Genomic DNA, 24,525 nt, shown 5'->3' with positions numbered 1-24,525 from the left:
TGACATATATTTCAAAAATTTTAACTCAAAATCCTGATGCCAGCTATAAATATATCGTCTATTAGTACGTTTACGTCCTCAGGTCGTGGACCATATATATCTACATGTAGCTAATTTGTAATATAGCACATTTGAAAATAAGTACATGTATATCATGTTTACATGTAGCAAATACCATGATACCACAAATACGATGTCCTCGTAGTTCCAATAGATATGCCCAACTGATTCGTCGAATCAGATTCTACCGTTGGCGTGAACCGACAAGTTCAAAACGAAAGCGAGCGGAATCGTCATGTATCCAATGATTCTGGCCAGAATTGCACAAAATCAGTTCTGAGAATCTAGTTTTCTGACCACGCATGTGTCCTAGCAGAATCTTTAGCTGATCGATTTATTACATGACATGGTAGTTATTTTATGTCCCCTCTAGTGCGCAACCCAAATGTGGAAGAAAATGTGGCGCCAACAATAAAAGTCCTTGAACATATACAGCTTAGTCGTCCGGCACTATACTGGCCATTGTTGGCTCAGGCTCAGTGAGAGGAAAAGCCTTGTCCTCCTCTTCCAAACTCCTTTCTTGTTTCGAGTTAGATTTTTTCTCCTCCGCTGCATCAAACATGTCTTTATTGGCACTATTACGTGCACCGATGTCATCGATTTTGCTGTTCCGTCCACTGACGTCACCAGCTTTGCTTATTTGACCACTGACATCATCTAGTTTGCTGTCTCGACCACATGTGTTACCATCTTTGCTCTCCCTTGCGCTGGCATCGCCACTTGTGCTATTTCGTCCACCAACATCACCAGCCTTGCTATCCCTTGTGCTGGGGTCACCGCTTTTCCTGTTTCGAGCACTGCCACCACTTTTGCTCTCCCTTGCATTTGCATCGCCGCTCCTGCTCTTTCTTCCACTGATGGCACCATTCCTGCTAACAATTTCAGCCCTACTTTTGCTATTTCGAGCACTACTTTTACTTTTGTTTAGAATGTCATCATTCTCAACGTGGCTGACATCGTCTGCAACAGAAGATGCCCTTCCACCGTCAGCTAAGATGATGTCAACCTCCTCTGCTAAATCAGACGCTTCGGATAATTCGCCATCGGACAGATCTAGCTGTTTTCCCGCTTCTGTTTCATCTGGCGCCATAGCAGCTGCTGCCAATTTCCTCTTCCGGCGCTTGCTACGGTATTCTCTTTGGTTCACCAGGTTACTGAAGTAAGATAGGTGTGCTTATAAGCTCGGCTAAGGTATTCCCCGGACACAGTGTATTCGGTCCGGCCGCCAAGTCTCACATAAAAATTTGCCTCGAGAGCCTTGTCGCGTCACTATTTAATTTCTATAAGAAAATATATCGCGATTCTTCTTCAATATCATTGCTTATTGATCACATCTTTCATTGTATTGCAGCATCGGTTACTCAGTCCAAAGTAAAATGATAAGTTCTTAAGTTCGTTTTTTAGTGAAGGTTTTTTCTTAGTGCTAGCATTGACTTTCAACATGACGCTAACAGCAGTACGATAACTGTTACTCCTGGAAAGGATTGATATAATAATGGCTGATTCCTGCCTTACCTTAAGTCAACACCGCGGTCTACACCTTCCTCGTCCTTAATCTTCAAGTCTTTTACAAGCTCGTCCAGCTGTTGGTCATTGATTGGTATGCTGGCTAACTGAAAAGATGGTAGTTGAGTATCAAAAGCCCAAAAACGCACATCGGCTTGCCAATGACTCCAACAAATATTTGACAAAAAAACGAGTTACCAAATTGGACCATCATCATGCTGCCTTGATCTATACTTCACATGAAGAGAAACTGCATATTTAGTTTAGCAATTTCAAAGAACTTATATGTCTCAATTGAAAACGTGCCATTTTATGATCTGAGGAACTCCAATTGACTCTACCTTTATGGCGTTCCTGAACTGATCCTCCTTCAACAACAGCTCCGTCTCTTCCTCACAGTCAACAAAGTAATTAACGAGGTGGACGCTTCTCTCCCGGACGTACATCTTCACCAGCCTGAGTGGGTCAGCAATCAACTCATTCTTGCCCTTGGCCAAGTAGTCTGTATTGCGAACGTAGCAGTCGTGGTGTACGTCCAGATCCTTCTTGAGCTCCTTCAGTTGCTCAAGGAGGACACCAAAGTTGTACGTCACTGGGACATCCTGGTAAACGAAAAAGCACGCGAATGTTCTTATTCCCCGGGTTATAGAATGAGAGTGCAGTCAGCATCCTTGCCTGGTCAGTCATAAGACTGGCAGGAAGAATGAAACTGTCGCTACACTTCCACCTTGATTGGGGACCAAAGGCAATTGTGACGAATTCCATCTGGAAAACTACAATAATGTTTTAGCCGTTAACTGGAACTACAAGAGACTACTTACATCGATATCTACTTCCACCATCTTGGTTTGTTCACTGTCTTTGAGGACCTTTAATAACGCCTCCGCACCAACTGACGAAATGGGATTGCTTCTCAACTGAAGAGATCACCAACAATACAAGGTAGTTGCGATATTAAAAAATGGTTCTTACTTGAATATCAATAAAATCACATTGATGTTTTAACCATTGGCCGAATAACAGGGCTTCCGCAAGGATTTTTCCTAAACTAGCTGAATGAGACTAACTAGTGAGGCAAGGGAGCATGATCAAGCTCTTTGGCCCTTCATACCCCTCCGATTCGACTATATGGTCGAAACGAAATATTTGGAGGGGCTGCAACCTAATAACTCACAGAACGGGCACCCTAGCCCAATACATCTTACCTTGAGAACAGTAAGACCTTCGTTCACCTGCAGTCCCTTCAGGAGGTAAGCCAATCCCTCTACGCTGATCCTATTGCATGACAGATCAAGTTCCTGGATGCTTGTATTCTCAGCAAGGACTTCGCCAAGGACCTTGACACCATCATTTCCAAAGCCATTCCAAGCAACATTTAGCCTTTTTAGAACCTCATTCTCCTATAAAACGGAAACATATCACATTCGTTCCATTTTTACAAAATACTTGATGATGCTCTTCGTGAGCCATTTGTTTTCGATCATGTAAGCCATTATATTATGGAGGCAAATGGTTGATGCACGTTAATGCTAAAAAAATCCCGACATTGGCCGTAGTCGAACTCGACAAGAACTAAATTTTACAGATACAGTATATATGTTTGCTTTTACACAGAAAGTATTTTTTTAAAGTGTAAGTGTCGGTACCTTCAAATGGAACAACACGTAGAAATCACTCGTGTCAAGAACGTATAGGAGATAAATCCTCTCTATTGTAGAAACTTTGACAACAAATACCTTTAGACTTTTCGATATCGCGATGGCGCCATTGAGGCGAATGTGATTCCAGCTAAGGTCAAGTTCATCCAGACTGATATTTTCCGCCAGCGCTGCACCAATCAGAGCGCCGCCTTTCTCTCCAAATAGATTGTGACTGAGGTTGAGGTACTTGATGACCACATTTTGCTGTGAAACAAGAGCAAACAATCGTGGTGAATCACGTAAAACAATATTTGTAATTGTTTTATGTAGAGTATAATTTATTCTTGTTGAACATTCTCTTCCTTTTGATATATGGTTAGTCACGCATCTTCGACAAGCCCTGTTCTTAATTTGCAGTGTATGTTTCCAATGCAGTTTATATGTAGGTTGAATTTTAAGTGAGATGGTTGATTGTGATAAGATAACATGTTTGTTTAATTTGATAACGCAATAATTCAAACTTACTCTAAGCATATCGGCGAATTCACGAGCATCGTACTCAGAAAACTTGTTTCCTGAATAAAACAGTTACTGTTAGCTATTTTACCAACGAGAAAAATAGTAAACATGTATGGACAAAGTATTGCTAAGTTTTATGAATTGTTCGGTCATTTACAAGAAGTATTTCTGTTCACTCATGAACGTTATCATCTTGCGTATATACTGAAGCTCCTGATCAGGAGCAAAATGGATATCAATGCCAATTAAACGACTTGCCCGACAGGTCTATCCTTTTTATTCGTGGGTGAGTCTGTAGCATACGACAGACCCACCGAGCTCCTTTCAGTCCCAAGTTGTTATCACCTAACCCCTGAAAGAGTAGAGCTGTTACATTATATCGTCAAGGTTCACAAACTGATGAGACAAACATATTACTTATACACAACTTCAAATTATTAGAGTATCGTAATGCATTTTGCTCCAGTGAGCATTTTTGTAACACACAGATCTACGAATTAAATATCAATATATTGTTCTTCACCAATCATGCCCTTGCAGATACGGATCTTTGTATGAATTTGGTTAAGGGCTGAATAGGCTACAGCGTATATGTACATCATCGTCAAACATGAATTGTGAACGAACGTGCTACATGTGTCTTACCAATTCGGTTATGTAAACATTTTCTTTGAGCATTTCCAAAATGTGTCGGACGCCTTGTACAGTAAAATGGTTCCCAGCGAAGTCTACGGCTGTCACAGTCGTGTTATACTGAAACAGAGAAGCAGACAACCCGAGTACAGAACCCGACAGAATGCTAAGACTACACTGAGGATTCTCGTCCAGTAACTGTGTGTTATTACTAGGATATTAGGAAAATCAAGAGTCTGATGAGAACCTGCAGAGTTGTATTCAGTTTAAAGCTAGGAAGCCTAAAACGTTTTCGTATATTCACCAAAGGGCAAATCACTTCTGACCTTCTGACTTTTTGAATGTGTTAATCAGTCCATAACAACAATATTTAAAAGGCCTCTCGATCGCACAAGATTAATCTTTCAATATCTGGTTCATGTATTCTACTACATTATCTTTATATTGATAAACCCTAAGCTCGTGTGTGAATACTCGATATATACGCCCCACCGGGCCAGACATGGCACAAGGAACACGTTATTCCCAACTGAGAAACACTAAAGTATGCAATACGTCAGTGACATCAAGATATCGAAGTTAACTTATAGGTCGATCTCCCTGAATAAATGAATCTTCATAATACTAAGAAATACTATGGGTTCCTTCCTGTAATACAGCTAGTACCGCAATGACAAGATAAACCATGAAACCTACCAAAAGGGGAATGCACATTGCTTTGATCTCATTATCTTCCAGGTTAAGATGTGTCATGTGCACCTTGGAACCTTGGAGCTGGTGGATGAACTGAGAAGAGGGCACCACGCCGAACCTCTTGCAGGCTGCTGCGTACATGATCTTACAGTCACTCCGATCTTTCTTCTTCCTACCAAGTATCTCATCCATTTCATTTTCTAAAGGAGAAAGTGAAAGGTAGACGTATAAATGTCAAGAAATGCAAGTGATATGACAAGATAATTACATGTACTTCTCAACCTATTGGTTTGTGGTGAGCCGATTCTTCGAATCTGAGAATGAAACAAGAATCACCCCTAGTAGTAGTAGTATAAGCACTTTCGATCCATCTAAATGTGATTTTGATGAAAAAGTGTGGCATTTGCTGCTGGTTTGCGAGAGGACCTCGGGAAAAGGGATGTCTTTTAACCTCGAACCAAGCCGAACCGAGGAATGAGATCGGGAAATGTGGTGCTGAATCTGCAGAGAGACCAATATTTTACATCGAGAACTTTGAGAATGTGTTGTTGTCTGTCACACTGAGTGTAATTTATTCAGTGCAATCATCAATAAAACAGTTCTGCTTACCATTGATGTCAAGGTCAGTACCCGAGTCCTCATCATCGGGGCTGGTGACTATCTCCACCTTCTTCTGCCAGTCGTCGAACTCCTCTATGTCCATCATCTCTTTCTCATCGGCCATATCTGCAGCGAGATATCAACTACAAATAATTATAATACAAAAAGTTGGAGTTTCTATTTTCACCATTGAAAGTAATCCACTAAAGACTGGGTTTTTTAATGTTGTGTGACGATGATGTCTTGGACGATGATGTACTTGACAAATAAAGACATGAAAGGAGGCTCATGACTGACTGCCTTTTATGGTGGTTATCGTCCGGCTCTGATGAGCAAGCAGTGAGCCGCCCGCTAAGCGATCTAGAGTATCCTCTGGGCACATTCAAAAACAACTTCTTTATTCCTAGTACTTACCAGAAAACCTAACCACACTCCGCCTGGGCTTGGCCATGTCACTTGGCCCTGCTTGGGCCCGGGCCACCGTCGTATGTTCTACTGTCATCATCTTGCCCTTCTATTGCTCACAACCGTTAACCGTACAACACGACACCCCGATTAATTGTATAACTGATATAAGAGATATTTCCGATCGGAAATGTGCATTCACGTGATATCCAAGGTGAAATCAATTTGTTATTTCGATTCCATGGTGAACAGATATAAGCCTTTCATTCGTTACCAATAATCCTTAAACAAGGCTAATACTCAATGACTGATATTGTGAACACGCCTCACTGCTCTGTTGGCTTGTTTGAAAATATGCTATGTGTAGTTGGAGACAATCTTTTTTCTTCTTTTAGTCACCAAGCTCACTCAGCCTTCTTCCCGTGCAGTCAGGGCCTTAGATATACTTATTGCAGATAACGGTATTCCCCGCTGCAGTGAGGTGCACAGTTTACATGTATTCCCGGTCAAGCCGAATGTATGAGCTATTTCTCGAGTATTGCGAGGTCCTCAGAGTAGACGTTATTTCCTCAGTGCATTGGGCATGTTGAGGCCAAAAGGGTACAGTTTTTTTCAATCCAGCCAAACCATTAGAGTGCCGTTATAACAACAAACTACTCCAAGCCGTGTTCAACATAGATATATACATGTATGGCCGAGGAGCAAATTCCTCATGATTTACATTAACCTAAATTGCATCGAATTCTGAAAGCGCCGCGGGGAGAATTAGAAAAAGGCGTGTGATATTGAATTTTGTCATTTTTAAGTAAACACGTTAGGTTTGTGTCCAATATACATCTATCGATACCTGACATCACCGTCGAATGTCCTTTGAATGCCAATGTCACCAATGACATAAATAGGTTTCCTATTCATTGGTATTTGTTATCGAAATACATGTACTTCGTTCTTGATACATGATCCATAAAAATGCTAATCTGATAGAGGTCCCAGAACTAATAGGTAAAGATAATTTGCAGGACCGTTTTCAGCCAAAATTTTGAAGGCGCCATGTCTCAGTATACTCAAATGCCGAGTTAAAGACTAAAATCAAATTCCGAAATTAATTTTAATCAAATAAAGGTGCAAATCGAAGAAATCCCTTGAAGCGTACCGAAGTGTTTTTCCTTGAGTAGAGTAGAAGCGTGTTATTGCCAATGCGGTAGAAGCACCGATTTCAAGAGGCGAATGCTTGACGGTATAGCGGTAACTGTTTCTGTGCAGCAATCGACAACCTGCACTGTCATCGAAGGAAGCTTGACTATGTTCGACCTCACTCTGCTGGCTTTCTCTTCGATGTGTAGTTATTGTCATAGTAGAAATCTAGGCTTCGATGACTTACCTTCAAACTCTGTAACAGCTGACTGTAACCCAAGGGTATATATTGATGTGAGTAAGCGTGTGAACATGTCAAGGATGAAGGTTATTTGCCAATCTAATGCATGTATGCCCATACCCCATAGTTTTTTATATCTCCAGTGATCAAAATCATTCTCACACTGTTGATTCACGGCTTACTTGCACCTCATGGTTGGTTTGCTTCTCTCAACGGACGCTTTGACCAAATCCCACCTTAAATTCATTTCTAACGGACTCATTTATGATATATAATTGCATTAATATTGCAAAGCCTCATCAGGTAAGTGCCAATGAATGAATTAAGTAGGTCTATCTTTGTTCGGGCCTGATGATTGTGATCTCTAACTGGAGCAGCACTTGATCTCTTGGTAAAAAGTCTGTGAAGTAAAAAGTCTTGGCAAAATGTCTGTCCCAGCCCGATTCCGACGGTAACTAACTCAGCTTGCAGTCGTATTAACATGATAACGGTTAAAAATTCTCTTATAATGGCTCATTCTCTAAGCGTCGTCAATGGTGATCATCATTGTCAAGCCACACTCGATCTACTATGTGAACATTTCAGCGGGTGCATGTAAAATTCGACAGACGGACCGAAGACCGGGAGATTGATAATGGGTTCCCTTGATTGGGCAGCAGCAGAAGAAGTATCCTTACCAGGAACGATGTATCGCTGAATGAATTCTTGTTGCCATAAACTCGACTTTCATACGATGTGATAATTTTACTTGACGTCACTTAAATCGACAAGTCAACGACATCGTAAATCAAGAAGGAGTGTAACCAGATGTTTATTCTCTCGGTTAGCACAGTTCAGTTCTGCGTTAAAGCTGAACCATCACCTTTATTCACAGCAATATGGTCCTTTTGTAATACCAGTAACTGCTCTAAAATTCCTCGGCTCCGATGTTCTATTCAAGTCGCACAGAATTTAACGCAATACAGTTACATGGCCCACTCTACTTTCATGTGAATTTAACGCAATAAAGTTACATGGCCCACTCTACTTTCATGTGATAGAAACGGACTTTGGATAGATGCAGAATCTCCGATAGAAGGGCGATTGTTTGTGCCGTATCTAATACTTAATCTTGACACATTCAAACATAAACGCAACATTTCGATGTAAAATAAGCCAATCTTCGACGTTTAAGGCGATCTGCATTATTTTCCTTAACCCCCGGATTATAAGAGTATATTTTTATATCATACTAACCGGAACACAACCTGAATTTGTGGATGGATAGTAAAGGATTTACTTTATTGGATAAAAGTTGATGCCAAAAGAAATCATGAGCAGGACCGGGAATTGCCGCTTTGTCAGGTTGCCTTGACTTGAAACAAATACGTGTGAGTAACCTCCAGATGACAATGATTGACTCGCATACAATGCCAGACTTCACTTTCACACAAAAAGTTAATATTTGTTTTAAACGACCTTAATAAAGTTGGAAATCTTATATTATCCTGTTGGGCGTTGACAAAGTAACATCATGGCGGCTTCGTTCATACTTAGCATTTTGCTCGTAATCGGATTACAGACTGTTTTGGCTGAAGATAAAAACGGTAAGATAGAATTGATAAGTATATATGACTGCATCGATTGGCTATCTGGAAATTTAGCCGTTGCCACGTATTGGTCCGCCGTCATCAAATAGAGGATCACTCCGGTGTATTCCTGTTTCGCCTATTCCTGTTTCGCCTATTCCTGTTCCGCCTATTCCTGTTTCGCCTATTCCTGTTTCGCCTATTCAAATGTATTGCTAACCTCCCCACAGACGTAGGAATATGAACCGTCCCTTACTGACCGACCAAACCCGAGGAGAGCCACATATGTACGCATTGAAACAATACGTCAATGGAGAGAGGGACATAATGAGTTACGTTGATGCCATCAGTTACCTTGTCTGACATAATATCATGATATGTATTTTCCACCTTGTTTGACTTTATATGTGCTGTACCTACATGTATATTATGACATGGGTTTTACAGCTGATTTTGATCAAATAATTATGAGAATGTACAATATTATGTATTTTTATCAAAAACTCATGAATTCAGTTTTCATAAAATAAACGACTGCTTTACTCTACTTAATCTATTAGTTTTTACTGTGTGTCAGTATGGTCCTATGGTCCTATGGTCAAATAAGTCCCGGACTGTCCCCGCTTTCAAGGTGACTCTTTCAAAACGGTCATGGCATAACAAAGTTGATGGCATTTGATTAGTCAAATTGTCATCACATCGTTAACATCATCCAATTGTCCCCTCACATTTTCCCCATAAAATGGACATGCATCCCTAAGGTTCCCCGTGGGAGAGTCGATTTATTGTAGGGGTACTGGAAAGTAGGCGAAACAGGAATAGGCGAAACAGGAATAGGCGAAACAGGAATTTTGTAGGCGAAACAGGAATAGGCGAAACAGGAATAGGCGAAACAGGCATAAACCATCACTCCACCAAGCATGTCTTTTTATATATTGTGTCATAATTGGAATTTTGCCTTCCCCTTAACAATTTACTCTCTTTCATTCTATTTAGTCTATGCCTTTGATCAAGATCTAACGAAGTTCCAAGGAGATATTGACATACCATCTTCAGTAAGTAATTGACATTAAATCGTCTCAGAGATATATTACATTCTTTTCAACTCAGGTGGATAACAGGATGGTACTTTGGTTGTCAATGGGACGCCTGTTTTCCTTGTACACTCATTCATATCTGAAGAGAACACAAAAGGATCCAGGCTGTTTACCCTACTCAATCATAAACCATCTTCATGAGACCAAGCTGAATTCGTAAATGTTTTGTCCGCATCATTTGGGGCTCTAAAGCCGACACAACTGGTATGATTTCATTGAACTTTGGTTTTTATCGATTCTTTTTTCACGAACCAACAGATTGGCTTGTTTTATTAACGATTTGTTTTATAGGAGGGGGTTGAAGCTTTTTATCAGCATTATGTTTTTATCATTTTAGTTTCGCAATGGACTCATCGGTGCTCATACTATCTGGCCCGATGGAATACTACCGTATGAATTTCTTGATGATCCAGAACATGCGTATCGTGAGTTGCATACACTGTTTCCTTTGCTGTCGTCCAGAGAATCAATTATTATACCATTCTTTCCATACCCCTTACCTTGCATTGTGCCAGTGATGTTTGTGAACACGACGGATCTCCTTTTCCTTTTTTAGACGAGTAGGTTAACGTGAGATAATAACTTCCATTTTGCAAAAATAGTCGAAGATCTCTCTAGAGGTAACTTAGAGAGCGTTAATGTGATGATATTGCTGAAGTGTCAAGGTTGAATACGCAATCATAATTTGTGGACACTTGGCAATAACTAAGAACGCAGAAGAGGGAGAAAAATAACCGGAAAGCATTCTAGCTGAAGATTAAGGTGTGATAGACAGCCCCTGACATGCTCCAAGACTGGCAATTATCTTACAGAGCAACATCATAAGGACAAAATCATCAATGCACTGAAAGACATGGAAGAAGTACTGAAGGTGAATGGTAAGAAATGTCTGACATTCAAACCAAGAGAAGTTGGGAAGGATAAAGGTGGATGGCTGTTTTTCGTCAATGGAAAGAACAGGTAATTATCAATACATTTGCTCATGGCTAGTCAACTAAGACCTTTTACCCGAGCGAAACAATCAATCATAAGCAATCTTAACAGTATTGTTTTAGACGTTGAATGATGTCAACAAAATTGATGCAAAAGCATTTCCTGACCGCCGAATAGCGGTACTGCAAGAGTGTCTAGTGCTTTATCGACGTATCAATCGGGCAATACACGTAAAGCTGATTAACAGCGCCTGCGAAATACGTCAATATTCTCATGGTTTGATATGTCTGTAAACAGTTTTTCTTTCACAGCCTTACCTGTCATTCGCCGGTCGGCCAGCCATACACAAAGAACTACGTGAACCTTGGTTACAATTGCTTGAGGAAGGGTACCGTCCAGCATGAAATAATGCATGCCCTTGGCTTCTTCCATGAACAGAGTCGGTCAGACCGAGATGACTATGTCACGATCAACTTCGAAAACATGGGAAAAGGTAGGTGGATATTTTCTGGTAGCATGTCGTGAGAATGTGAACGCAAAAGTGCAACGAGGTGAATGGCTATAGGCATAAAGTCTTGTCGGATAACCACAGAGCCTTTTTGGATAATGAACACGACAAGGTTCGCTGAACTATTTCCATCAGTTTATTTGATGTTCGATGTTGACTTGATTTTAAGGCAGAGACAAAGTTTTTAAGAGGAACATATTGATTAAAAGACATATGTTATGAAATTTCGATTATAGGTCAGAATCTCAACAGCAAATTTAGTCGTCTCAAGCTACAACATATGTTTTACTAACCTCCTTAGGTGCTCATTCACAGTTTGCGAAGTATCCCGACACAAAAGTGACTGCGTATGGGGAACCATATGATTATGGCTCCCTCCTACATTACGGTGAATACTACTTCTCCAACAATGGACGCCCGACCATCACAGTCAAGAAACCTGGGGTCAGTATCGGCCAACGAGAGAAAATGAGCATACATGATATCAGGAAGATCCAGAAACGATACGGTTGTAATGTCGGTAAGTAGGGATTTGCGAAATGTTTTCTCGAGTGGTATTCATTCTCCGGAAGATCCCTACTCTGTACATGGCCATCTGAAGGTAGCACTCATCACAGTTTAAAATCAAGGTACATGTAGGCCTATAAGGTGGGCTTGCTCATGATGGTATTCAGCGATAGTGGTAATGGCTCCCCTCCCCAAATAAATAGTCCGATCATTTGGGCATCGCTAATCAACCTTTGACTAACACCCATTCCTTTTCTTTGAGAGACTTCACATCAGTTCTTCAATAAGAAAGTTCCTGTTATGAATCATATTACTGAATCGTCATACATGTATACGGGAAGGATTTTATGCCCTTTAACAACATCAGGATTTTCAAGGAAGACGTTTCTACACGTTCTACGATGTGTTTTTCAGCTCCCCTTCCAACGCAACCGCCAGTGGGAAAAGGTATGATGACTCTCTGCAAACCAATGTTTTAACTCATCGTAATACACATACTGTTAACTGCAAAGGTTTCGCCGGCGTCCTATTTTTTGGCGGTTTACAGTCCCTTAAGCACTGATGAACGTAACCTCAATCCATGCTGTAGTAATTGTCTTTCAACGAAGAATGAAATGTACCTGCCTATTCAGGTGCAGTTTTACGAGAGAGACATGCAGAAAATAACAAAATATCAAATGGCTGGCCTCCTTGATACCTGATTCCTTTACTCTCTCGCTTCAGACCTGGTGGACTGTGACTTCGACGGCAATGGTGACGAGGTGAAAGGGGATTGGTGCGGACTTAAGCCAACTGGGTCAACCGAGAGATGGAGTTTCAGGAATACTCGAATGGACCACGGAGCCCCGCGCCCATACTTCACAGGTAGGTTGGCCAGACCAGTTCTAAGATCCTCAGTGTCATTAGGACAATACTGAAACTTGCAGAGCCTTATATGTACCTTTATTTTGGTACCTGACTTGAATATGTTCAGAAACGGTATTAGATCGGTGAACATTGAGTTAAGGTTGTCAGTGGAAGACAGCGCACACAGAACGAAAGGTAAGCACTTGATTTATGCATTTTACAGTTCTGGTCATACATTGCATAAAGTATTTTGACTCCTTTAAATCTCAAGTGAAGTGACTTTTTCTCATTGTCTACAGACTGGTATCTTCGATTCACGGTCAGGAAAGATGAAGTAAAACCGTTCGATCGCACCTCGCACATCTCTCTCAAGGAGCTCGACTTTGGGAAGAAGTACTGCCTGATTATCTGGTACAGAACGGGCGACAACGCAGAAGTAGCAGTCAAGTCCCGAAGCCAGGTTTTGTCGAACCTTTCTCCTAGTAGTGACTGGAAGGAGTACAAGTCGACCATGTCTGCACCATCGAAATACGACAACGACCTGCGTATTTTTGTCAAGGTCGCAAGCAACAGGTACGGAACTGCAGATGTCAACGGTATCAAGCTGAAGTTCGGCCCTTGCTGATTAGCATGGTTGTACCAAGAAGATTCATATTTTTCCTGCCATCACATAAGATGCAATTAAAGCTATCGTAATTAAAAACATTTTCGAATATTTCGCTTGTCGTTACTGAATCACGTGAACAGCTCGGACGCAAGTGGACAGCTGGCGACTAGAATAACGTTTTCTGCCAAAACCTACACAGCTCCACAAACAAATGTCATGATACAAATGATGATGCTACCTTTATTGCAACGAACCCTAGTAGTAGATACTCCACTACGGGGGTAATTCAGAAATCATGTTGAATAATGCTGATATTTCGTACTTCGTAAGTTTACATTTTAAAGGCTAAATCGTATTAACTGTATGTTCTTATCGACATTAAACAGAGTCTTAGATGGTTCAGATTTGACAGCTGCATTTGCTCCGCCCATGCGAGACGAGGTACGATCTTGGAAAGTTAGCCTGCAAGAATAAGTGGATACGATGGTCATATACATTATACCAATGGTTTATACGCCGGGTGTGGTGGGACCATCTGCTTCGGGATAGCGTATTCCGGGAACAAATGATTCCTTTAAGCACGTGTAACCTCTCGGAGTATTGATCTATTAGAAATGAATAGAAAGGAAATCATACAACATAGTTGGAAGATCAACAGTACTTACCAGATGGCAAATTTTCACCATATACCTCCACCTCGCACAGGGCCAAAGGTGTCTTCCTATCCTTCTTGCGGATGACAACAAATCGTCCTACCATCGGTCTGTAGCAAGAGAAGGATTTGGTCTTTCCCTTCTTGAGGGCCGAGACGCTGTAGTAACATCTGTCGTTGCGGTCGATTTTGAAGGTGGCCGCATTGGGCAATTTGTTTGAGACCGCCACCTCAAAGTTAACCAGATTTTTATCTAAAAGGTAGAGAAGTTGAGATCGTGACGAACCAACCTCTTCCATTAAAGAGTGAAACAATCTAGTATGTAGTACATGAATGAATCACTTTCTAATCAGCACTTGCACTTCGGTTTTGAAATTCCCAAACCCCTGTCACTCAGATAGTTGATGGACTGGCTATGTTCACCAAGGCATGAGAATGCGTGTCGAGACCAACACCACCAATTACTCCTCACTGTGACTTCGCAAAGGCTACTATTTGGATAGGCACACGATTACAATTTCAGAAAACGGTGAGAATTGGATGCTGATATAAAATAAACACATGTGTACTCATAAAAAATCCATTTAGCATGCTTTAGAAGTTTTTTTTAACAGAAACACTCACAATTCGCAATTTTCACAGACTTTACTTTGTATTTTCGGCCGAGATCCACCGCCCACCAATGTTTGTGTCTCGCTGTATTTTGTGTCGCTGAGCACGATTTGCTCTGCAAGGTGGTACTCTTGTTGCCATCAACGGCTCGACCAGCAACAGCGCCATTTAAGGTGGAACTCTGGTAAGCTTTCTTATTCTTAGCCAAGTTGGTAAGCGCTGTCACCTTTGGGGTTGTCGTCTCTGTAAAGAGGTTACTAAGTATTCTTGCATGGGTATACTGATCGATGACGGGCAGTGGTGTTATTTGATATGTGTTATGTGAAGACAGACTAACACTTGGATTGAAATTTGAAAAATGACCCTACCAAAACGAAGGCCAGACGAAGTGAGCAACAGCAGCGAGGAAAATATTGCGGAATGAAACGAGCCAAGGCTTCAAAATACTGTACATGTATAGCTTTAGATACATCGAACACATTAAGTCGTGTGCTTCCTATGAAGTATGACAAAGCCTTATTTATGACACTGGTTTATGATAAGAAATCAAAACTGTTATACATGTAGATGTATTATGACTCACGCCATTTTAATTTTCCGCTGTACACCTCGACCTCGCAAAGCGTCAAAGACGAAGTTCTATCCCGTTTCCTTACGATGACATAGCGGCCTGAAACTGGCTCTTTGCAACGGAAGAATCTGCCTTCTCCTGCCTTCATTGGAGCACTCCGGGAAACGCAGGTATTTGTGCTGATTGGTTTTACGTCTCCATCACTTGGGTCACTATTGGTGACGAGGACTTCAAACTTGTGTAGTCGGTTAGCTGAAAAGGTGCATGCATATTTGAACTTGCTACAGACAGTGAGAAATTAAGTAACTGCACATATGGAATACCTATCCGGATGATATATTGACATTTTTGTTCCCCAATGAATTAATTTCTGTTTTACGTCTCTGTCGCAATTTTTCTTAAGAGGAATGCTTATGCCTACCTACATTGCTCAATCTGTGGAAACATCTCCTTACCAGTATTTTCTCGGATTTCACTTACCGCAACAGTCTACTCGGTTCATTATGTACACAACTGAGACTTTCCTTGACCTTCCAAGGTCCACTCTCCACCAATGGTACCCTTTCTTATTGTCTGGAATGGTCTTTGTCATCGTACAAGATCCTTTAGAAAAGTCAGAATTTCTGAAATGGTTTGAACGGTTGATTGCTTTTGCATTTCTGAGGAAAAGGTCTAATTCTAGTAAACCCGAATGCCACCAACGGAGGAGATCTTATGCGTCTGGTGCGGGTTAAGAGTTTGGTAACTTTCTGATAAGTATCTATAGCCTTCAGTGTACGTTGCAATCGTATCACCCCTGACGGCTTTTGGTCCTTTGAGTGGTAATATTAGGATGGCTTCAGCCTCGTCTATTGGCGTCTCACCTACCTTTTGCCGTCGACCGCACGTGATGCTACGCCATTATTCACTGTAGAGCTCTGTTTTGCTTTTTTTCCTTGGGCAAGGTTCGGGCCAAGCTTGGCGTAGTCTGGATGACGCTTGTTCTTTGCGGGAGCATTGCCAGCTGCATGATAAAATTAGCAAAAGAGTACCACTCGGTACACAGGACATGTTCATAAAATGACCAAAGAGACGAGACATGGACAAGTTGCAGAAAAGTCCTATTCCTTGATCCTATTCAGAAATTTATAAATGTGGGATTCGGCTTTTACTTTATCGGAGAAACGATTTCATCGAGAAGAAAACAAAATGCAAAAAGTCAGCTGCCCCTTTACTCATATTTAAGCTGACTGGGCCTGACATGGCGTGCTAAAGATTCGCATCAGTTGCCAGTGCATTTGAATATATGCTGAAACATGACTTACCCTTTACACGTTTCGTCTTGTGGGGCTTCTTACTCTTGCTTTCACCCGCATCCTGGCCTCCTACGCCATATACCTCCACCTCACACAAAGTCAGAGGAGTTTTGTTATCCTCCTTCCATATTACCACGTAACGGCCTTGCATTGGTCGCCGACATTTAAAACGAAACGTTTGGCCTTTTTTCATAGGTTTGTCCTGATTGGCGCAACGCTCTTCCAAGCTGGACCGCATCATCATCGGTCCTGGGCGTTTGTTTGTTACAAGAATTTCAAACTCCTCCAAGCGATCACCTGCGATGAATTAAAAGAGTTTTTTTACCTGTAGATGTGTACATTGCCAGGCTTTCTTTTAGACAAGCCCTCGGTAATCAAGGACCACTAAAGACGGCGTTGGCATTAACGCCAGGACAACCGAGTTAGAGGCTTCTAAGCATTTTGTGCTGGGTAAAACGTTGAGGCGGGTGATATTTATGAACGTCTGCAGTCAAATATTTAAAAGTGCAGTTGGACCCTTTCACCCTCTCGCCTACTTTTAAAACTCTTTAGCTATTTGCCTGCCTGTATTGGTAGTCTCAAGGCTAATATTTTTGTGTAGTCAAACGTAGGCAACTAAATTGAGGTGGTACTGATCTGGATATGAATGTGAATTACCACAGCAATCGCCTCGATTAGTCAAAACAACCTCCTGGACTGTTTGAGGTTTCGTCATGTCGACTGCCCACCAATGATGATACTTGTTGATGTCCTTTGTTCTCGTACACGTGCCCTTTTTGAAGTTTGTGTTCTTGTTGCCATCTACCGCCCGGCCTGCTACAGCATTCTTTGCTGTGGTCGATTGCCAGGCTTTCATCCTCAGGGCGAGGTTGACTGGGGCTTTAGGTCCACCTTTGCTTTTCCTGACCGCCGTCTTCGCATCAGTTTTCTTACATATTCGTCCAAGGCGAGAATAACCTAATGGACACTTTGGCAGACATTCTAACCTGTAGAGGTCGTAACCCTTCTTACAGGAGATCGCTGGAATATTGAAGTTATTTAGGTCAGGTGTAATATTATTACACTCGACCTTGACCGAGATATTTTCACACAGTGGAATAGTTCGGTCTAGCCAATGAGGTTATTTTTTTTCGGTGAAACATTTTTCAATTACAAAGATCCAATAACCATTGCCAATGATCAAGCATACATTGTAGCATGTAAAGTTATACCTGGACCAAAGAGTAATAAGGGAGCATTATAAAATATTGGTTGACTAGTTACATGAACGTTTGATAGGAAATCAGTATTCTTTATTGGCACAAGCCCTCCACAAATTGTTTTACCTGAGCCTACCTGGTGAGTAAACGCATAGTTTTCCTTTTTGGTCGGTTCCCTTTGGGCATCTGTAGTCAACTGAAAAATAACCCAATTAGATTGTAAGAGTGACGAACACCTATTTCGGTCTATATATATATGTGTGTTTATTCGTCGAGAAATAGTTCTGACACATGTGGTGCATTTACAGATTTGTGCTGGGTGCTAGGTGCTTGTTTACAACGATCTATTTACATATCCGTGAAAAATCAAGGTTCAAAGAATTTAACTAGTGCAACTATGCTGTGCTCTTACCTTTACTTTTTTATTAGCCTGCGAATACATGTCTTGAAGGACGATTTAAGAACATACCTTCCCGAAAGCTGTCTACTCCGAGTTTATCAGCAAAAGTATTACTGTGCGGGTCGGGAAGTGCTGTTACAATAAGTGATACTCACGGTTTGTCGTCCGTAAGCACAGATTCCCTTTCCGGTAAAACTTTCTCGGACAGCGGTACCGACATCTTCCATTGTAATTCTCGAAGCCGCGTGGACATCTAATTTCTAGAGAAAAAAGCCAACAAAACAAGGAATATTATTCCTACTGTTACTCGTACTCCATTTTGGATCAAAATCCCGAACATGTGCTCAGCTGATGTGTGTGATTGCTTTTTATTTATTCAAAGGACCAACACATCCCTACTGTTATACTTTCAGAGCTCTGAGAACCTTATTTGCAAAAAGAAATAGGAGGATCTGATTTCCAAAATGAGCGTTAAACGACGTCATCACTCTTCCTATACGATCGACACGACCAATGGAACCACAAGTTACAGAGACTGCCATTAGAAGGGTGTAAAAGAACATTCCCTTCCGTCAGACTCATGCACTTACTCTGCTTCTTGATCACGCATCGACGCCCAACTTTCACAGATAAATTTGGGCACTTTTTCCCAGAAAGCATGTTCGTCATGAGGCAAACCTTCCCCGATCTTGTGAAGGCGCTTGGGCATTTCTGCAAGCAGGTTCGGTGCACCCTCTCAAAGCCACTATCACAGCGCAACTCTGGAATACATTTTTTCAATGAGATTCTCATCGTATTCGCTGATTAATTGTATAGAACATGGTACCAACACGACTTTACTGAAACGACCAATGGGTTTTTGAATCTCGTAGGATTTTTGCGCGATTCTGAAACTGGATCCTCTTAAAAGTTAAGTTTCAAACTGTAGGATTTCCGTTAAACTTTTGACATGTTAAGATACCGCCTGGGTTACATTAAAGTAGACTTACGTGGTTTCTTAAGTACGCATCGATTGGCCACCTTCAGGGTATTGGAAGGACACTTCGTCACTGGAAGGAAGCGTGAACGGCAAGCACATAACGGTACATAGAAATGAATGAGAGATGAGAGTACATGTCATGGTTTCGTGTATTCAACAATCCATTGCGACTAAGAGCTATAGTGTAATTTTACAACTCAAACAAAAACATAGAGTACCAGCATTTGTAAAATCGTATCCTTCGTGAATTTTGTAATGTGCATATGTTCTTGCAAACACTTACGCTTGCTACTTGGGCGGCCATAGCACGAGCTGTTACTGGGGATGAACCCGGTGGGACAGATCACCCGGCATTTGCCTCCCTTATTGTAGGTGCCTGACGCACATATGGAGCCTGCAACATAAGGAAATTAGGAAATAATGAAAACAACACGCAATTGGAGATGATATCAATATTGAAACATAAAATTGCGAGAAAGGTGAAAATCTAGAAACCTTCCAGCAGTAGGCCTAACCATATATTATGTTGAGATTTAAAATGAAAATAGATAAAATGGACAGACAGAATGCACCCCCAAGCGTAAATGATATTAAATTTGATCTTCTTCTCAAGTACTGTACTTCGGAGAAAACATCAACTTACCAGGGACTACACCAAGCTCTGTCACCAGTGTGGACTGTTCCTAGCGGTTCTCTTCAGGAGTGATATTATTACGAATATTTCATGTAAAAGATTACTAAAACGATAGTAATCTGTGCTATCTGAACACAGTCTTGGAGCAGAGCACATGGAGCGATATATTGGTGTGGGTTAAACTCATTTCATTACTTTAAGGACAACTCAAAGTTCCGTTACCCGGATAATTAATGCTAAAAGCATATTTTACACTCAAGCATCTGGCTTGCCTCACACAATCGCAATTCTCATCTCTCGAATCTCACCCGACTCGATGAAGAGAAGAAAACTAGTCTTACTGTTGACATTAACAATTCAGAAAAGGGTCACTTCCACAGAAACTTCTAACAATAAGGAGGCGGAGTTGTGCTATCCTTTTACATGGTTACCTTTTATTTTCAAAACAGCAGGCCCAGCAGCTTTTGGCATCGCAACTTGTGTTTTCTTCTTCGTTGATGTCGGTGTCACTATACCTTTCGGCACCGTTTTAACAGCGCGAGCCGATACTGATGTTTTGGCCGGTTTGAATTTAACCTTGCCTGCTCGAGAATCTTTGTTAGAAGGAGGTGGCAACAGATCACTTTTCTTCGGCAGGAAGTTCAGTGGGTTGAACTCTCCTTTCGCATCTTTCTTCCATACACCCTTATACATGTTATTCTTTGAAACTTCCCTTTCTCTACTTTTGACATTTCTCTCCGACTTTTGTTTACTGCTACCGTGTACACCTGATTCATTGTTCTTTTGAACAAGTTCACTGGCTTTAAGTGCATCTGTTGGGCGTTTTGATTTGACCTCCTTTTTTATATTCGTCACCGTATTTTGTTCAGTCTTGCCATTTGATCCTGATGCCCTATTCTTTGGAACAAGTTCACGTGATTTGATTGCATCTGTTGGATGTTTAACCTTGACGCTTATGTTTTTTTTCTGAAAGCCCTTCGCTAACTGGGACTCCATTTCCTTATGTATTGCCTTCTTTAGCCCTGCTGACTTCTTGTTTTTGGTAAATAACTTTGCCAACTTTACTTCCTCTCTTTCAATAGTTTTAAAAATTGGATTTCGCATTACGTTCTTTATTACCTTGCGAAAGCCTTTATTGTTCTTGCTTGTAACCGCTGCAACCCCATTACCAATCTTGCTTGAATTAATAGATTCATCAGACAACTTTGGCGTACCTGAATGTATCATAATTGAGCTTGAAGATGATGCAGGTTTTTCCATTGAATCTGGAGATGGTGTTAGCTTTCTCACCGAGTTGTAAGAGTTTTCATTCTTTCTTTTCGAATTCGTAGAAGTTGAAGGAGAATCTTTCTTCGTTTCTTTCGAATCTGTTTCTGATCGTTTAGCAGATTTTGCAGATGCCTGGGTCTCTTCCTTTAATCCTGCATATGTCGCAGTCCTCTCCACTGGGTTTGCAGGCGTCTGTTGAACATCCATCCAACAGTAAGCTTCGATTCTTACAAATGGTAGTGGACATCGTCTTATGCAGCCACCATCGATCTTGTCGAAATTCTTTGGGCATGCGAAATCTAAAAAATAAAGTTGAAATGCATTTGATTGGTCTATGTCACAGATATACTTATACAAGTATCATTGGTTATGGCTTTCATTACACATTAAGGATTTACAAAGTAATGATTGATGTTCACAAGGCAGCATTTATTGCAGAGAGCAATTTTTATGAGTAATGATTTTGTTTGATAGCATACATGTACATAGGATGGTCAGTGGCTTTTAGTATATACAGTCAATACTTACTTGGTATCTTAAGAACGCATTGATCCTCTGATGATAATGTCCACGACGGACAGCCTGCAAGAGATATTTGATAACAATATTATAATCAAGTAAGTGTGGACCGAATGTACACGGCACAAAATGCAATGTCTGATGCTTCACCTTTATAGAGTATGGGACGTAGTCCTTTAAGAATTATAGAATGCAATGTTGGTTACTTTTGAGGCACCATGCATAAGTCGGTGCCAAATATCCTGATCTCAGATGTTTTAGATGGAATGTGCAAAAGTACCTGTTGCAAGAGGCAGAGTCCAACATCGATTTTCTCTCTGGGCATACCCCTTGGGACACTGAATTACGCACTTCGAGCCTGTTTTAATATAATATCGGGAACACCTGATGTCTGAAAGAGATGACAAATACACCTTACTAACTTTTAACTACCTGTACTTGGTAACATCAGAAAGAATGGAATGGCTAATTGAGTGAACGATGGTTTTCCAATTAACTTTAAAGCGCGTTAGCCTTACCTTTGATCCGAAAATAGCATTTATTTTTCAGTTTTGTAGATCCATTGGGACATATTCCACCTACGATGAATCAAAAAGGAGGGGGTAAGTCGCGAAAAATGTAGTAGAAGAACGTTAGCCCTGCTTCCAAATACTAGACTCCAATATTGTTCCCTTCGTGTTTTCGGTAATTTAATAAAGGTACATGTAGCACTGGCACATTGTACATTTATCAATTCAATTATTGCAAATAAAAAATCGCATTTTCTGACAAAGCAGTACTGTTCAAGATACTAGGGTTGTTTTCATGAAATATATTGTCTGTATCACAAACAGTTTTTCTTACCTTCCTTTTGATTTTGTGATATGTGCTGAAGTTTCTTAATACATGATCTTCCAACACGGTGGAACTTAGGGGGACATATCAACAAGCATTCCATGTCTGTCAATTCATAACCCACTGGACATGTTTTCGCTGAAAGAAAGATACGAATCATCATCAACTTAATTGCCAATCGTCAAACAATTTCAAGATAAGATTATTTCTCGTATTCCCAAACATTCTAACCTTTCCTCCGTAAAAGGCGAACCTGAGAAATAAAGCTCCATGCACTTACCGACTGGATTGAAAACACAGTAGTTGCCGACACTCTTCCCAATGGTGCAACCCATGACTGAAACGAAATTTTGCAAAAGCGTGTTGAAGAGGCAATTTGCAGAACGCACGCAGGCTGGTTTTCCCCTTTTATATGTCTCGATTTCGCTTTCGAATTTGAAAGGAGATTTTTTTAGTGCATTATGTACATTGACACAATTACAGGAAAACGTTTTTTTGAATCCCCGTATGGCTATTCAACTTCTTCATAATAAAACTTAATACATGCATGTACATGTATAAAACGTAATTTCGAAGTCAGTGCTGCCAATAGAATATCACATATAGTATTATTCGTTTACTTCTCTTGGTGTTACGCATTATACATACTTGGTTTCATCGGTGCAGAGCAGACGCCGAACATTTCCTTGAAGCCCTCCGCACATTTCACCATGCACGTGTCCTGAAACTTTCGATAACCCCGCGGGCAGACCATATCTGGAGCAAAATATGAATCAGGAATTCAAAATGATAAGCGTTATCACACAATCGTGTACATCCCAAAGGTTATAGGAACAATTTTGTTAAGGAAAAGACTTTATCTGACTTCTTAATTCAGAGCCATCAACGGGTCTGGACAATCATAATCATCAGTTACCTGTAGCAAATTTAAAATACCGAACAAGAGCTTTCGTGCGACTTCGAATAACCTTTCGTGACAAGGCCAGAGAAACTCACATTCTAAAATCAGTTGGGTGGGATATAATCTCAAGGTATATTATGATACCTACTTGTTCTCTCAATGACACACTGCAGCCCGACTTTCTTCGTCTCAATAGGACACTTTCCATCTGAAGACAAGAACAATGTCTGTCTGAATCATGGCCTTAAATAATCCATTTTTACTACCTATACTCACTCGTCTGCGAGAAAGGCGTATTCGGAAAGTATGGATTGTTTGATCTAAAAGCGAGCGTGTGATCAGTTCTGTGATATCCGTTTTTATAGATTCATTTTACCTCGCAAAACTTGAAGGTGCTTTTGTCTTTTGAAAAAGAAACAACAGAAAGATATTGAAAAGTAGTGCAGAGGTAGCAGTTACACAGTAACGCGACACATTGCAGAATCATGTATATAAGAGAAGTCGTGTAAAGCATGTTTTAGTGTTGATACTGAGGTTAATATGAATATGGCCACTATAGATTGATTACTCAGTGACGTTTCCTTTTTTTCAACCTGTTTTTGATTGAAACTTTTCCTGCAGAAATGGAGGTCCGAAGCATGTACTACGTGATGACTACATTTCATTCATACTTCGGGCCACAGATAAAGATTTGCGGGAAAAAGTTGGCAATGATTTTCAATTTTGTGAACTACGAATGATGTTATGATAATATCAACGTACCCGTAAACTCAATCCATCGTGTGCTTGCAGCTGCGTGTTGTCACCAATTCTCCTCTTCATCCGCCTTATCGTCGAGCTGTCCATATTTCTCGATGGTATGAAAGGCAACTTAGACTGCTTGGAGAAGATGTCCGGGGAATGATATTGCAAGATCACAATCAACCCGTCATTTAAGAATAGCGTATATAAGCAGTAGAACAGCTTCTTCAAGGGACTAAATTTACTTTCACGTCGTGTTCAAAATAACGATATGACAAACTCGGCAAGTTAAATTGGTGTTAGCCTTGATATTTCTCTACACTTTTGTTAAAGTGGAAGAGACAGTTTCTTTGTGCCATGATGATCGTTGTGCTTTTCGAAATAATGGTATGTATGTAGAATGTAAGAAATCGTAGGAAACG

At 40.8% G+C, this 24,525-nt stretch overlaps 3 protein-coding genes and 1 long non-coding RNA gene across 5 annotated transcripts; 1 reads left to right on the top strand and 3 right to left on the bottom strand.

The window, feature by feature from the left end:
* Window positions 1-37: 37 nt before the first annotated feature.
* LOC135484229 (leucine-rich repeat-containing protein 74A-like) lies at window positions 38-7,509 on the bottom strand. Of its 2 annotated transcripts, none has more exons than XM_064765507.1 (12): window positions 7,438-7,509; window positions 5,661-5,777; window positions 5,055-5,251; window positions 4,371-4,478; window positions 3,984-4,077; window positions 3,732-3,781; window positions 3,303-3,470; window positions 2,772-2,966; window positions 2,388-2,483; window positions 1,908-2,168; window positions 1,576-1,673; window positions 38-1,214 (listed from the first exon to the last, which is right to left on the bottom strand). In XM_064765507.1, exons 1-12 carry the CDS (start codon window positions 7,502-7,504, stop codon window positions 497-499), a joined length of 2,169 nt encoding a protein of 722 aa, XP_064621577.1. In that variant the 5' UTR covers window positions 7,505-7,509; the 3' UTR covers window positions 38-496. The 2 variants fall into 2 exon arrangements, with proteins under 2 accessions (XP_064621577.1, XP_064621576.1); XM_064765506.1 differs by lacking the exon at window positions 7,438-7,509 and adding an exon at window positions 6,066-7,008.
* A 1,397-nt stretch (window positions 7,510-8,906) lies between these two features.
* Window positions 8,907-13,603, top strand: LOC135485094 (zinc metalloproteinase nas-7-like). The gene is made up of 9 exons (XM_064766830.1): window positions 8,907-9,017; window positions 9,996-10,054; window positions 10,434-10,521; window positions 10,909-11,056; window positions 11,341-11,522; window positions 11,839-12,057; window positions 12,459-12,491; window positions 12,768-12,908; window positions 13,190-13,603. Exons 1-9 carry the CDS (start codon window positions 8,945-8,947, stop codon window positions 13,513-13,515), a joined length of 1,269 nt encoding a protein of 422 aa, XP_064622900.1. The 5' UTR covers window positions 8,907-8,944; the 3' UTR covers window positions 13,516-13,603.
* Window positions 13,604-13,778: 175 nt separating this feature from the next.
* Window positions 13,779-18,886, bottom strand: LOC135484852 (uncharacterized). The gene is made up of 11 exons (XM_064766545.1): window positions 18,817-18,886; window positions 18,382-18,486; window positions 17,963-18,022; window positions 17,285-17,647; window positions 16,637-16,924; window positions 16,200-16,335; window positions 15,813-15,955; window positions 15,345-15,584; window positions 14,774-15,004; window positions 14,163-14,402; window positions 13,779-13,959 (listed from the first exon to the last, which is right to left on the bottom strand). Exons 1-11 carry the CDS (start codon window positions 18,884-18,886, stop codon window positions 13,955-13,957), a joined length of 1,881 nt encoding a protein of 626 aa, XP_064622615.1. The 3' UTR covers window positions 13,779-13,954.
* Window positions 18,887-18,904: 18 nt separating this feature from the next.
* LOC135484678 (uncharacterized) lies at window positions 18,905-19,582 on the bottom strand. The gene is made up of 3 exons (XR_010446482.1): window positions 19,489-19,582; window positions 19,216-19,275; window positions 18,905-18,987 (listed from the first exon to the last, which is right to left on the bottom strand). It is a non-coding gene; the product is annotated as an uncharacterized LOC135484678 (long non-coding RNA).
* Window positions 19,583-24,525: the final 4,943 nt, after the last annotated feature.

The sequence above is a fragment of the Lineus longissimus genome, chromosome 3, assembly GCF_910592395.1.
Source record: "Lineus longissimus chromosome 3, tnLinLong1.2, whole genome shotgun sequence".
Lineage (NCBI taxonomy): Eukaryota > Metazoa > Nemertea > Pilidiophora > Heteronemertea > Lineidae > Lineus > Lineus longissimus.
The sequence above is the reverse complement of the archived record's forward strand: the minus strand, read 5'-3'. Positions and strand labels throughout refer to the sequence as shown.

What these genes read in the sequence shown, in the direction of transcription:
- LOC135484229 (XM_064765506.1), bottom strand. Translation starts at nt 6,156, where the DNA reads ATGATGACAGTAGAACATACGACGGTGGCCCGGGCCCAAGCAGGGCCA. An exon ending in GAGTGTGGTTAGGTTTTCTG is followed by an intron (nt 5,778 to 6,065) that starts GTAAGTACTAGG and finishes ATCTCGCTGCAG; the next exon opens with ATATGGCCGATGAGAAAGAG. An exon ending in ATGTTTACATAACCGAATTG is followed by an intron (nt 4,078 to 4,370) that starts GTAAGACACATG and finishes CTACTCTTTCAG; the next exon opens with GGGTTAGGTGATAACAACTT.
- LOC135485094 (XM_064766830.1), top strand. Translation starts at nt 8,945, where the DNA reads ATGGCGGCTTCGTTCATACTTAGCATTTTGCTCGTAATCGGATTACAG. An exon ending in TTTGGCTGAAGATAAAAACG is followed by an intron (nt 9,018 to 9,995) that starts GTAAGATAGAAT and finishes CATTCTATTTAG; the next exon opens with TCTATGCCTTTGATCAAGAT. An exon ending in ATATTGACATACCATCTTCA is followed by an intron (nt 10,055 to 10,433) that starts GTAAGTAATTGA and finishes TTATCATTTTAG; the next exon opens with TTTCGCAATGGACTCATCGG.
- LOC135484852 (XM_064766545.1), bottom strand. Translation starts at nt 18,886, where the DNA reads ATGCTTTCTGGGAAAAAGTGCCCAAATTTATCTGTGAAAGTTGGGCGT. An exon ending in GTGCTTACGGACGACAAACC is followed by an intron (nt 18,023 to 18,381) that starts GTGAGTATCACT and finishes GTTATTTTTCAG; the next exon opens with TTGACTACAGATGCCCAAAG. An exon ending in CAAGACGAAACGTGTAAAGG is followed by an intron (nt 16,336 to 16,636) that starts GTAAGTCATGTT and finishes TTTATCATGCAG; the next exon opens with CTGGCAATGCTCCCGCAAAG.